Source organism: Pterocles gutturalis, unplaced genomic scaffold, assembly GCF_000699245.1.
Source record: "Pterocles gutturalis isolate BGI_N339 unplaced genomic scaffold, ASM69924v1 scaffold21840, whole genome shotgun sequence".
NCBI classification, from domain to species: Eukaryota; Metazoa; Chordata; class Aves; order Pterocliformes; family Pteroclidae; genus Pterocles; species Pterocles gutturalis.
The window spans coordinates 21,591-36,082 of NW_010141381.1; the positions used below are offsets into that span (position 1 = coordinate 21,591).

At 47.3% G+C, this 14,492-nt stretch overlaps 1 protein-coding gene across 1 annotated transcript in view; it reads left to right on the forward strand.

The window, feature by feature from the left end:
- The first annotated feature begins 2,539 nt into the window (after positions 1–2,539).
- The window catches only part of CECR1 (cat eye syndrome chromosome region, candidate 1), an 18,830-nt gene continuing 6,877 nt past the window's right edge, over positions 2,540–14,492 (forward strand). The window contains exons 1-3 of the mRNA XM_010084008.1: positions 2,540–2,869; positions 5,574–5,799; positions 13,052–13,262. Of these exons, the coding sequence (XP_010082310.1) occupies positions 2,557–2,869; positions 5,574–5,799; positions 13,052–13,262 (750 nt within the window). The 5' untranslated portion in view covers positions 2,540–2,556. The remainder of the gene's footprint in view (positions 2,870–5,573; positions 5,800–13,051; positions 13,263–14,492) is intronic.

Below are 14,492 nucleotides of genomic sequence, written 5' to 3' on the forward strand. Positions count from 1 at the left end.
TCCCTTTTCCACATGTTTTCCTCTGCAGTCCCTCCCCATACCTCCTGTCCTTGGGTTGCTTTCATCAACTAATAGTTGCTGCAGAGTATAGTTGGGTCATCTTTTTGCTCCTCCGATCTCCCTTTGGCAGCAGGATCATCTCGAGACTCAAGAAAAACCCCGTCCTGCTGAGGAGCAGGCAAGGAGCTGCAGCCACCCTCTTGACATGCTGCCCTGGCTGAGGCTTGGAGAAAATTTGGGAACCCTGGCTGATCCCTGCATGGATCCTGGGACTGATCTTGGTGACAGTAAAGTGTGAAGGGACCAGGAAAGGAGGAAAAGCTGGCCAGTGTCCAGCTGGGATATTCAGGGGGTCTGTCCACCCCACTTTCAATCTGTTGCAGTGATGCCAGCTAATTAAATTTAACATATTATTGACCAGATTCTACTTTCTCTGCCTCAAAAACAATCTTTGTGACTGCTGTGGGTTGTTTTCAATAGCTCTTGGCTTACGAGATCTTTCTTTTTCTTATTACAAAAATTAAGATCGTTAAAATTTTGATTAAATTAAACCAAAAGGACTTTGTTCTCCACTGGAAGCTGTTTATATAACATCTGTTTTAAATAACTTTAAAACTCAGTCCATTCAACTGTGCAAAATAAAACAGTGAAATTACAATATCTGTGATTTAAGAAAAAAAAAAAAAATCAAACCATCCCCACCTCCACCTGATTTACTGCCCAAGCACAAGCTTAGCCCTGTGTGCCCAATGCAGGCCCAGTGTGGCCAGTTGGATTGACACCTGCCTGGTTCACAGAGCTGGCAAAGACTGGGCAAAATAATTTAAATCTACTTTTACTGTTTTCTCAGACAAAAACCCTGTAGTAAGTAGAGTTTGCAGTGTTGTTGGCATTAAATGCATGGTACTCTACAGCAGATTAGATATCCAAGCTCACATGTACTCCTGGGACAGCCTGAGTGGGGCTTAAGAGCTCCCCAGTACCGGGAACGCATGCCTAAGAGTTTCTTCCAGGATATTTAAAAGCTGTGTATGTGTATCAGGGTACATGGGAGGGCTGCATAGGCAAGTGCTTGATCTGCTCACAGGCAGGCAGTGATGGGTTAAAGAGTCCACTTCTATTCTGTGTGGGAGCTAGAGGGGTTCTTTTAGGTGACCCCACTGCTTTGGCCCCCTGGTTCCCAGCCCAGCTCCCTTCAGCTGCCTGCCAGGGCGCCTCTGTCCTGCTTTCTCATAACCTCCCCTCCCTCCTCCTCCTCCTCTTTATATATTCACGAATCAGTAGGGACGGGGATAAATAAAAGCTGAGCAAGCCTGAGCGGCAGCACAGGAAGAGGAACTGTCTGCGCTGGTGGGTGCCTCACTCTGCACTGCTGGGACGGATCCTGCCTCTTTATCTTTGCTGGGACAGTGCCGGCTTGCAAGAGAGATAACTGTTCACTGCTCTCTCGGGCAGCAGCTGGATGAGCTCTGGATGCGAGGAGGAGGAAAGTTAACAGTAAGTGAGTCAGTCTCACCAGGGATAAGATAGCACTTTTTAGGATGTTTCTTTCTCCAAGTTCAGAGCCAGGCCTGATGTGGGGCTGTGTCTAACCCCCTCTGTTCCCAGCGGATTGCTCCCCCACGTCTTTGTCTCCTGGGATGTACTGGTGGGGCTGAGGGCATCCTGGTGGACCCACGGGTGGAGGAAAGACTGGAAGCATGACATGTGCAAGCAGGGACTATATAATTCACAGGGGACCATTTCAAAATGTTGAGCCTTTCTCCAGTCTGCTTTGGTCTGGAGAGATTGGTTTGGAGGGTCACTAAACACAGACTGGCGTTGAAGGATCATATTGCAGCTGTGCTTTTTTTGGAAGGGCAGAGTTCTCAGAGTTCACATGTGCCTGTCTCCTGTGATCTCTTACTATTCCCATGGTCTCCCTTCCGTTCTTTTTCTTCTGGGATCGCAAGGAAGGGACACACCTCTGTCACTGCAGAGGAAGTGGTGGGGTTTTCTGCCCATAAGTTAACCCCTCTGATATCTGGAATATACTATAAGGGTGCAAAAAGTTCTTCTCTTGACTAATCAGTATCTCATTAGCTCAAGCAAAACCCAAAAGAACCTCAAGTGCTATGGCCCCCTGCTTCCCCCCTGGGACACTACCAGCATGGCCAGGACCTTGTCACCAGCACCCCTTATTCTCAGGGGGCTCCATCCCAGCTTGCAAGTCAGAGTCCTGACCTCACCAATCCCCTGTTCCAGGGATAGATCTTTGCCACATTGCAGGTCTGCATGATGTGCTGCCAGCCTGATCCAAGGAGCAATATCTCCTCTTCACCCTGCCCACAGTCTTACTGTGTGCAATCAGCATCACAGGGAGTGTGCAAATGCAAAGCCCTAAATACAGGGGACATTGATACCAGATGCTCCCCCCAATACTCAGCATCCAATTAACCCACTACTTCTGCAGGATGGACCAACGGTTTAATGTCCCAATGGGTCATTGCAAAGATATCACCTTCCGACCTGTCCTAATGCTCCAATCTTCTCCCCCTGCCTAGGTGTAGCTCTAAGATGAAGCTTCCACCTGGGCAAGGCATAAGGCTGGCATACCTTCTCCTGAATTTGGCTTCCCTCTGTCTTCCCACCCCACTCTGGAAGGACCGGGACTCCCTAATGCAGGAGGAGAAAGCTGATCAGATGGGTGGCAATTTGGTGTTGAGTAGAGAGGAACAGCAGCTCAGTACAAAGCTTGTCAACCTCAAGAAGAAGGAGATTGCAACAGCCATAACTACAGGACAGTTTCCTCCGAGCATGCACTTCTTTCAGGCAAAAGGACTCATTGATCAGAGCACGGTGTTCAGCATCTTAAAGCGCATGCCAAAAGGTAGGTTTGGCCCAAGGATTGCTCATCTTATTCACCCTCCTCTCGCCTTTTGCTTTCTATGGCAGAGCTGGGTCAAAGTGCGAGATGCGGCAGACAAGCTTACAAGAGCTGTAAATTGTGCTCGCTGGCTTCTAAGAAGAGCCCTGCCTCTGAGCTTGGGGACAAGACAGGCGGAGAGAGGAAGAAGGGGATGGATTGGATGAATACACATTTCCAGCAATTGTAGCATTTGGTATAACTTACAATATGGATCTTTCAGACTTTCAAGTGTGGAGAGCGGGCAGAGGAAGCAAAAACAAGATGCCACAGACATCCACATTTGCTCAGCACGTTCCAGCCAGGCCCTTTCCTTTTTCCACATACACATACCACAGACATGCTACCAACCTTGTCTTAGCCTACATCTTAGATAAAAATGCTGTATCCTCCAATAAGTCTTTCTGCAGGTGGTTCTGTAGCAGACCTGGAAGTCTACTGGAAAGTCTGAGGGCACTAGAAGAGGAAGGTGCTACCTCCAACAACACAAGGCTCTTTACTTATTGAATGCAAGTCAAAGCCTGTGTTGATGTGACCTATAGAATACGATATAAAAAATACTGTATTCTCTCACTTGATCTTTCTTAATCAGGTTCTGGTCTGTGCACTTATAGTAGATGTCTGTGTATAAGGGCAGGCGTTTCTCCTCTTGTCTTTAGCAACGTCATTTCTCCCCTGCTGTGCAGCAAGCTATGTGCTTGCTGCAATATGCTGCCACGCCCTATACCAAAACGGTTTCTGTACTCTGCAGCAGACACAGCTTTAAAGGCATTTGGACTGTTTTAGGTTAGACAGTAGTATGAGATTTTCCAATACCTTCACTGTACCATCCTATGCATCCTCTGACAAGCAGCTGGGACACAGCAGCATCTGAAAACTTAGTACTCTGGGCTGCAATGAAAAGGGAGAGAGGATATTTTTAGCCAAGGTGAAATCCAAACCACCTAGGCTGGGTAAGCAGGAAGCCTAATGTCTCCATGCCTCTGAGCTGCTGACAGTTCAGCAGAGAGGCATGAGGTTGAGGTGATCACAGGGGGAAGGTCTTGACTCCTCAGCATTTTTCATTTGTGAGGCTGTGACACTGGCACATGGATAAGAGCCATCTTCCTCACTTCCTAGTTTTTCCCTCCCAGCCTCTGGCATGGGATGAGGAACCCTGGCTTGCAGCATCCTAATCTGTTACTATAAATGATTGGCATGTCAGAATTGTCATTATCCTTTCATTGCTGAATTGAACAGTAAAGAATTTAAAAGTACCCCCCTCTTCACCTCCTATGGGGTAGCTTTGATAACAAAGAGGAATCAAAACAAAAAATTAACATTTTTCAATACAGGAGATATTAAAATATGTTCTCAGAATCTCTGCAGGAGCTGTAAGGTTTTAGGGCCAAATCACATTCTTGTAACTGCTTGAGTAGGACCTAGTCATAGAGGCCTCAGTCTTCATCAAAGCCCCTGGGATTTACTGTTGTTCCAAGCACTACTGTAATTTCTATTGCTGCTCACATAGGAAAGAGGGTGGTGTTGCCAGCAAGAGGAGGGTCAGATCTAGAAAGCTGTGGCATGCCCATCCTGTCACACTAGCTCTGGTGACATCAGTAACCACAGTTGCTCAGCATCTTAACAGTCAGACCCTCTGTAGTGAGAGATCATAGACATTATAGTCTACATTAGATTAGTCCACTACAGATTATAGTCTTGAAGTTTGTCTAAAGTCACATGCATACCAGTCTTTGGTTTTGTTCCTCCTACTCATATTCTCCCTTTACTCCTAAGGGCATCAAAGCTATTTTGACTATGAAATCTCCCCTAGGCTAATAAAACACGTCTGTAAGGCTTTAGCTCTCACAGTATCCTCCCTTAACAAAGGTGAAGTTTAGTTCAAGCAGAAACACGGTAAGAAGTCTCTACAAAGGGAGAGATTTTAGGAAAACAAAAGGATGGGCTGAGGAAGGCAAGCATGCAGATGATGCTTCCTATGCCAGGAAGACTGGCAGTTGCCAACATACCGCACAATAACAGAGCATCCCAAAGGCCTTCCGTGCTGGCCAGCAACAGATGCACAATGTAAGCGAGCATGCCTTTTGATAAGGGATAGAAGTAGATGGTACTTCTGCATCTGAGTGCAATTCCCTGGTGTGTCATGGTCTGGGATTTTGGTGTACACTAGAGTTTCAAAGAGATGAAAGAAGAGACATAGACTAGATGTAAAAATTGAGGCTGGGATTCAAACATCTTAGATACAGAGGCTTGCTTCAGGTCTGCCAGTCACCTAGTATGCCTTGTAAACTGCTGCCTGCTGTGCGAATTCCTCTTTAAATCAGTGGGGCCTGAGCCAGTGCACAGCAAAGTCTGTCTGAAAGACCTTTAATAACTCAGAGCATTTTCCATCCCAGTGGAGAAGCAGAGCTCCCTATTGATTTCCCCCCTCCCTCCACTCCCATGGAGCTGTCACACTCTGTCTGCCCCTCATTTGATGTGGAAGGGGCTCCCAGCACAGGGGAGTCAGAGCAGCCACTCCATCTCTGCTGGGAGAGGTCACTCACAGCCATCTAGAAGCACTTCCAGATGCCCCTGGATAGGCAAACTCAACTTATTATCACATTAAAACTCTATTCCTTCTTTTCAACTGCCTTGTCTCATTAGGATATACTTTTCTTCCCACCAGGTGCTGTCTTACACCTGCACGACTATGCCATCCTGAGCGTGGACTGGCTGGTGTACAATGCCACCTACCTCCCCGACTGCTACATCTGCTTCACCCACATGGGCACCGTTCGGTTTCGCTTTTCCAAGCCTCACCTTCTTCACCCAGTGCCAGCCCAGTGCTCCCAGTGGGTTTTGCTGGAGACTTACCGGAAACAGCTGCACAATGTGTCCGAGTTCGATAGCAGGTGAGTGAAGAGGAGCTGCAAGTCTGCTGGTACTTCATGATAGCATTGTGTAGCCTGCAGGATCATTCTGGTCCATTTTTCCCACTTTCTTGCTGCTCTGGAAGTGGGGGACTCCAGTTAGGGCTGTGTACCCAGAACATGCAAATAGCAATACAAGAGCTTGAAGGTTGCAGCACTGATACACCAGAGTGAGAAAAAAAATTGAAGTTTCCTGTGCACCCTCACTTTGGTCCTTTGCATGGATGTGTTGAAGACAGTGGTTTAAGTAGATTTACATGACCTGCCCCCAACTCTCCTCAGCACCCAGGCTGGATGTGCTCCCAGCATGGGACAGAGCTGCATGGTGAAGGACCTTTCCTCATCCATCAAGGTACCCAGGAATGAGATGAGGAAGTCAAGTAGCTGAGGAATGGGCTCTCCCCAACAGCAGAAAAGTCATTTGTAAAGTCATTGCTTTGACTCAGAGAAAGAAGTTGGGTGAAGTAGTTATGGTAAAATTACTGCACTAGCAAAAAATAAAACTCAAACTCAAAAGAAAACCCAACCCAGCCTTCCCCTCCAAACTCCATCCTTGTTTTCAGAGGACACTCTTTGAAACCCTGCTGGCATCCACCATGCTGAAGTGTGGGGCACTCATTCCCAACAGGACCCTCAGGCACCAGGAACTGTGACTTGCCCTCCTGCTCTCAGAGGAGGGGTGAGATCTCAGCTTGGACACAGGCTGAGCCAATGAACCCTGCACACGGGTCCTCTGCCTGGCAGCACTCCCTCCTTGACATCTTCCTGCTAACAAAGCTTCTGCCCTTACAGGCAAGGCATCCTATAGCTACCCAGGAGCTCGCATCTCAGATGGCTTCCCAAGGTATCACTCACTATCTTGCAGGAGTTCCCTTCCCTGCAGGCAGCTCCTACTTTTAACTGCTGGCAGCCTTTTACCAGGACCAGGTGTTTGTTGGCTGCTCAGCAGCCACCTACCATTTAATCACTTAGAGGAAGGTGGGAATAGCCTGTGTCCCTGTCTAGCTAGTGATGGCAGGAAGAAAGAGTCCTGTCTCTCCATCCAGAGGCTGCTGATCCTGGGACAAAGTCCTGCCAAAAAGGCCAGGAGGAAGCATGTAGTTCTGCGGGGCGTGAGGGAGGCTGGAGAGTGCACGCTAAATAATGCATGAAGTCAGACACTGAGTAATGAGGACAAAGGAAAATACTGAGTAGTGATCCGTTTAGAGGGCACTGCCATCCGTGGTCATCCAGGGGCTGGGGTCTCATGGAAAAAAAAAAAAGTAGTACAGGGTGTCACGTAATTAAAGACAGTATCGCCATGCCAACACACGAGGGGAAGGCTGGATTCAGGTGATGCAGGTGACCCTAATTATGACATTTCCTAAGTTAAATTTGATGGTTTTTACTGTATTGCTCTTCAGTGAGGGTGTGCTCTTAAATAGAGACCCTTTAACTCTTAGGGAGGTGGTAATCCCAGCTCCCTAACATAGAAGCTGTCTGGGCTCTGTGACCTGCAGATCTGGGAAGGAGGTCAGGTTGGAAGGCTGAGGAGCTGCCAGACCTTTGGCATGGCGTTGCCTTCCCTCCCCAACAACAGCAAGGGGCAGAGCAGATGGAGCTGACTCTCTAGGGCACACACTGCCCCTCTTCTACAGAGGTCCAGAAGGGAAGGAGAAAGTAGTGCCAGACCCAGGGCCCTTGACCTTTTATATCCTGAGACTCAACTGCCCTCACACATAATGGAAGAAAGAAGATCCAGTGACTAGTCACTTACCTATGTCTTCCAAAGAGAAAACTGGTTCCCCATTAGCTCCCTTCCATTTCTACTGGGAGTGATGAGGAGGGAAAGACCACAGCACCAGCTTTCTTCAACCCCAACCAGGAGACCCATAAATAATGTGCAAGAGATTGGATTTTGAAACAGTGCAAGCCCTTAAAGCCCAGGCATTTGCACTGGGTATTTCAGAACTGTTTCAGGAGCAACTCCTCATTGTATTTGTTTTCAGTTGTATTTCCATAGCATGACGTCCCTTTCTGGCTGAGGTTAGAGGCCACAGTATCCTAAACAGCTAGGAGGGTGGAGCTGTTATTAACCATTCTTTGGTTCCCTACATTCCTGTTTGGGAACACAACTTCTTTTCAGAGGCAGTGTTATCACATTCCCTGTCTTTTGTATTAGTTGTCTGACAACATCTAGTAGCCACAAGTCAGAGCAGGACTTCAGAGTGGCAGTCACTGCACAGGGACAGAAGACAGACTCTGGTACAAGGATCTCCCCAAGGGCAGAGGGGAAGCCGAGGCAGAGACCAATGAAGTGATTTTCCTCAGCAAACACATGCCAGAGCCAAGTACAAACACAGATCTCTCACATCCTGGGTGCTCAGACTTATTCATTTGAGTATGTTGTCCGTCATTTCTTGCCCTTCTGTGCTCATCACCACAAAATCGCAGGGGAGTCATTGCACATAATGTGCAAACACATGAACAACAGCCACATGGAGGCACTTCCCCTCCTATTTTCATCTAATCCCTAGGTACTAGTCTAGAGGTTAGGAATGTTTTTTGGCCGTCTGGAAATAGGTCTCTAGCCAGGAATAGGCCCCAATCTGTTCTGCTTCTCAGTTTCTGGAAACTCTCCCAGTCTCTTGAACATGTGCATCCCAGGCTACCTCTTTCCTGCTCCTCTTTGCCCTTGAGCACTGACAAGCTGAGAGAAAGCAGATGTCAGAGGAAGGAACGGATGGATAGTTGGGTGGTTTCAAGAAAGTATCAGGGGAATATGGCAGCAGGGAAGGGCTCTCATGCAAGACAGGGTGGATCAGTGAATGTGAAGGGAACAATGAAAATGTTTCCAAGAGGCTGCACCTCTTTCACCTTATTGCATTCCTGACCAGGAAGGGGTAAGGGAGAGAGGTATCTGCATTGCATTCTTGCTCTTTGCATTTTTAGGTACACATACATATAATGTCTGTGTGTTGGAAGGAAGTCTTTTTGTTTCCCTCAAAAGAAGGTTTAATCATTCCTATTCAAAACACACAACTTACGGGCCAAGACCCTGGAGTATTCTGTTACTGGTAAGCTTCCAGAAGGATGCTATTATGAGAGTCAGGAGACTGCAGGCCAGGAGACAGAGAAAGGAAGGGAATTTTGCTCTGAGAATTAAAAGAAAAAAATAATCCTCCCTTATTTACTTCACAATCAATTATGATATAGGAGAATGCAATTTTTTTTTTCCTCAAGACGCAACATAGTGGCCACTGTCTCTAAAGCAAGAGCTCACAACAAGTGTGCCCCTAGATATTTCGGGAAACAGCATTGACATTCCAGATATTTGTAAAATACCACACTGCACCCCCCCGGCAGCAGCCCAAGGATGAAGGCTATGCCCAGCAATGCAGCTCCGGCAGCCCAGCAGAGCTCTCCATCACCAGGATGAAGTCATCTGTAAGGGAGCTGACACCATGGCCGAGGCTGGGAGCACAACTCCCCTGGGCACTAATGGCTGCCTGGACTGCCATCACCTTCCCCTCCATGTCCTCCAACTGCCTTATCTAACAGAAAAATAGGGCAGTGTGTGCATTTCAGGGGAAAAAAAAAGAAATAATAAAAACCCACTACAGAAACAAAGCACTCTGCTTCTGCTACAAGTCTCCCCTTGGGGGGAAGAAGAGGGGACAAGAGAGAGAGAGAAAGCGAATGAACCACATGTGACAGATGTTAGTCACACTATTTAATGCACCACTGGAAGACATTCAGATACTACGGTGAGGAGACGGGTATAATTACCCATCAAGAATAGAAAAAGAGGCAGGAAAAAGAATCCCTTTAAAAACAAGGCAACAAAACCATTCGCTTCTGCATTGTATAGCACAAGAAAGTAATACAGGTTAAAAAAAAACCAAGAAAAGTGAAAGCAAAACCACAGTTGAAAACAAATAATCCTTAGGTTGTGGTTTTAGCTGCGCCCCTTTGGGCATACGCATTGCAATAGCATTGTTCAGTGCATATATGACATGACATGGAAGGCTATTTGTAGTCTGCACCTGATCACTGTCGAAGGCCCATTCTGGAAAAGAAGCAAAAAATGTATTTATGAAGCTTTGCTTCATCTGCATGAGCTACTGAAGGCAAAAGCCCCGAGCCCTTCGGAGATTATCCAGTTATCAAGGATGGATCACTATTACACAATAAATCTTCAACAGTTATAGGGATCAATAATCAGTCTCAAAGGAAAGGGGATTATAAAAAAAGCACGATGTGATTTATGTGCTTTTAGGAGCAGGGCAGTGTGGGGATTTATTGCTGTTTCTAGCCCTAGAGCACAGGCTAAGTAAACAACCACAAGTTTGTACAGCTAGATTTAAAGGCAGGGAGTGGAGCCCTGTGTGCGCTCATCGCTGGAGGAGCTGAGTTCTCACAGGACAAGGGGAAAGAGAGATGGGAGCCCAACTAACCACCCATTCTTATCTGAAATGAAGCTGCGCGGGGCGGCGAGAACAGGCTTGCAGAGCCTTTTGATCCACGGGGAGGTTTTCCCCTTGGTGCTTGCAGGGCTGGTGGGAACAGCCCTGCTTGGCTCTCGGCTTCAGGCAGGTGTCTCCACTGGCGTGCAGGGCTGGCGGGGAGCTGCCCTTCAGCCAGGACTGAGGCCAGGAGGGGAGTGGACAAGTCTACTTTCCCCAGATCTTCCCACACAAAGCCTTCTCTCCCCTCCCCATGAAGCTACAGCACACCCTCTCCACTCCAGCAGATGGATCAGCACCTTCAAGACGCCCTTGGCTCCCACATTCCTGGTTTCTAGGGTGATGCTATGGTGTCTCCCACCGCTGCATGATCTCCACTGCCTGCCTGAAATGCTACCAGCCCAGCCATGGTCCAACTGGCTTTGTTTGGGTGCATGGATTACTTGTCGCCCAGTGTCCTGTGATAATGGCACCAACCCCACTACTGTAATGCATGGGAGGGCAGAGCCAAAGTTTCTGTGGAAAACTTAACTCTGAATTTTCCTGACTGTTGATCATTTAAAATCTCATCCTTAATGTGGTACGAGCATCTCTTTATGTACAGTTTTTCTTTCTAAAATTGTTCCTGGCAAAGAAATTAAGAGAGGGAAGAAGAAATGAAACTGCAGCTGCTGGAAGAAGGTCCTTAGAGCGTGTAACAGGAGGCAGATGCTGGGGGAATGGGCTCTGTTTTATGGAGGGACTCAAAAGGGATGTCCCTGCCCAGGATGTCTTAGTTTATGAGTTTGGACCAGATCACATTTTACATCTGTAGGAGGGAGGTTTTTAATTCCATCCCCAGAAGCCTCCTGAAAGAAGATAATAAGAGCACAAATCAAACGCACATCTCCCATTTAACAGAGCAGATCACTACACAAGGATGGGGGGCAAGACATCAAACATGAAACATTATTAAAGATCAGTAGCTGTTATCAAGGAAAAACAATATACTTGGGTGAAAGATGAAGCATGGTTGAAGATATTTCTACTGAACCTGCTTAGCCCATCACACTAGAGAAGCATCTGGTAAACCCACTCACCTGCAAGCAACCAGCTCCATAGCTTCAGTTTCCCCACCCAGGAACTAAGTTAATCACCCCCCATATTGCCTTTTAGATTTTACCCACCAGCCTGAGAAATTTACTACAAACTCTTCTTCAGGTGGCTTCCAGCAGAGGGAGGAGAGCTGTTGCCAGAGGCAAGGCTTCATGTGGGACAAAGGCTATCAGCTTGTCAGAGGACAGTGTTGCAGCACAGATGTTCACCCTGTCCTAAATGCAAGCTGTCACCTGCAATTAGATAATCTTGCAGTTACTGGCTCCTTTAAACTCTCCTTGATAACACTACTTGCTGCCTCTCTGGATTTCTGAAAGAGGCTTCTACTCCAGCTGAGACTATGGAGGAAATAAGTCCATCTTTGTCCCACTGAGGAAGAGCCAGGACCTGTGATTCTCATAAGTTGTTTCCCAGTAGACAAATCTGAGGACATTATCAGCAAGGCAGGCAGGATCACAGAACCACAGAATGGTTTGGGTTGGGAGGGACCTTAAAGATCATTCTGTTCCAACCCCCCTGCCATGGGCAGGGACACCCTCCACTAGACCAGGTTGCTCAAAGCCTCATCCAGCCTGGCCTTGAACACCTCCAGGGATGGGGCATCCACAGCTTCCCTGGGCAACCTGTTCCAGTGCCTCACCACCCTCACAGTAAACAGTTTCTTCCTGATATCTAATATAAATCTACCCTCTTTCAGCTTGAAACTGTTACCTCTTGTCCTAACACTACCCTCCCTGATAAAGAGTCCCTCCCCATCTCTCCTACAGACCCCCTTTAAGTAGTGAGATGTTTGTTCCACTTTAAGGTTTAATTGGTTTAAGGTTTAAGGCCACAGTTTTCAGGTTTGTTCCACTGAAGGTGGAAAGGATTTCTGATTTACACTCATTTTCTCCCTGTGTATATTAGGTGACATATTTTGACAATACAAAGGTACCAGGCAAAGTTACAGGGTTAGTAAGCAGGCTGATGGTGGGTCACTACATGGCATCTCCTGGAGACTCTTCCTTTAGGCTGAACAGAGGGCCAGGTGTCGTAACATTTCACATTCATTGGAGATGTTTGGGAGAATATATTGTCTGCAGGAGTAATGCACTAGCTTACTTTCAGATTAAGGATGCCCCTGGGTAGAAGACTGCAATTCTTGTGATATAAAAACATCATACTTTCTTTTGTAAGTCCATTACTCCTTAAGATTTTGTCCTCAAAAAAGAAAGGGCTGGGTACTTTGAACATCTAGTCTTACCAAGCATGTAGCTCAACATGTAGTGTATGACTTTTTACCTGTCAGAGGGTACAGCTATTATCTATACCAGCCATTAGAGGAGTAAATATGGGTGTCAGAAAAATGACCTGAACACTTCCTACTTGCACCAGTCATTGTTATGCCTATATATATTGCAGTGCCAACAGGCTCCAAGTTAGGTATTTGGCTCCTATTGTGGTAGGGACGGCTTTGCACCTTTTGTTGGTCCTGCCCAAAGAATACACACCTCCCTGAGCACAGCCACTGCCCTGCTGTACCCCAGAGCATGGGGGTGGGAGAGTGTCACGTCTGTAAAGCTTGGTGTCTCACAATAAAACTTACACCTATCTTGAAGGAATCCTATTTCCTCCTGTACCGAACACCCAGCTGCACGCCAGCAGCTTTTTGCATGCTGGAAGCCAGTTGACTCCTTTGTTCTTCTTTTCTACAGCTTGCTGAGAAACTTGACCCTCGTGACGGATGCCCCTGAGCTGGCCTACCCTTCTCAGGCTTTCATTTGGAAAAGATTTGAAGAAGTCTTTCTCATTGCCTCTGGACTTATCTGCTATGCACCTGTGTTCAAGGCCTATTTCTACCAGGGGCTGCTGGAGCTCTATGAAGATAACGTACAGTATGTTGAGATAAGAGCTCTCCTGCCTCCGGTATGTATTTTTTGGCTTCTCTAGTATTCTTTTAAATCCTTATTTCTCCACAACTTTTCTCAAGCCCTATCTTGAATTTAGTTTTTGGATGTTTGCATACCTGCCCTTCTAAGGATGCTGGAAAACCTTGATCATATTCAAAGGGCTTTGTTGGAGATTTGCATAGGCACAGGCTTGAAAGTGAGATATACTTTGTTCTTTATGGTTAAGGAAGATACCTACTGTGACAACAGCACAAGACTGCATTGTACAGTCTGACTGGGAGCGGGGTCGAAATCTTGCTGGTTGGGAAGATGCATCTCAGCTGGTCTGCACCAGAATCACCTGTTCTGCAGCAGCTCTTCTGGAATAATTTCCCATCTTGAATTGTTCTGGAAGAGTTATGTTATTTTAAATCTACAGCTTATTCTAGAATGAATTCTCTGAACAAGCTAGGAAACTGATTGGCAAAGCAGTTTTCCACAGTTTGCAGACAACCTAAAATTTTGGCTATGTGAAGTATGAACTGCTCTTTTCACTGCCACTAACACTGGTAATAGTTTAGACTTTTCTCCCTGCACGTTGCCTGGAGCCAGTGAGATTGTCCTACAATCCCATGCTGCCCTGATTGATGCCTTCCCAAGAACCAGCAGACCCCATCACCATTCTTCGGCTATAACATTTCCCACTTTCCCGGTGGCAATTTCAGCCCTGCAGGCACACCTTTTCCATACAGTTCTCCAGTCCAGCTCCAAGGGGGGCAGCGTGGTGGTGGGAGCTCAGTCAGAGAGGCAGATTCCTTGCCAAAACACACGAACTGCAGCCATTGCTCCTCACTACACCGTCTACCTCCGTGTTCATAACAATCCATTGCAATGGGAATGAAGCTGCTGTGCAAGGTCCATCTGGTGGCACCTGAAGGACAAGGTGGTGGCGGGCCATGCATAGGAATGCAGGTACCAGCTTGCTGCTGGCACCACAGTGTCAGGTGGATGGAGCAGCCATCCTGATGTCCTGCCAGTGGCCCAACTCCCAAATGTGCCTGCCAGCAACTTTCTTAAATCATTGCCCTTGCATGCAATGGCTGCCAGGCTCCAGCCAGCTGCAGATAAATGTTTGCACCCCAGCAACCACTGTTGCTGCTGGGCAGGCCTCCGCAGCCTCCCCAGGAGCAGACCGGCAGGTGCTGTGACAAATTTGGAGGCTGATTTGGCTTTGTGCCTGCCTCCACCCCAACAGCTGGGGAGCAAG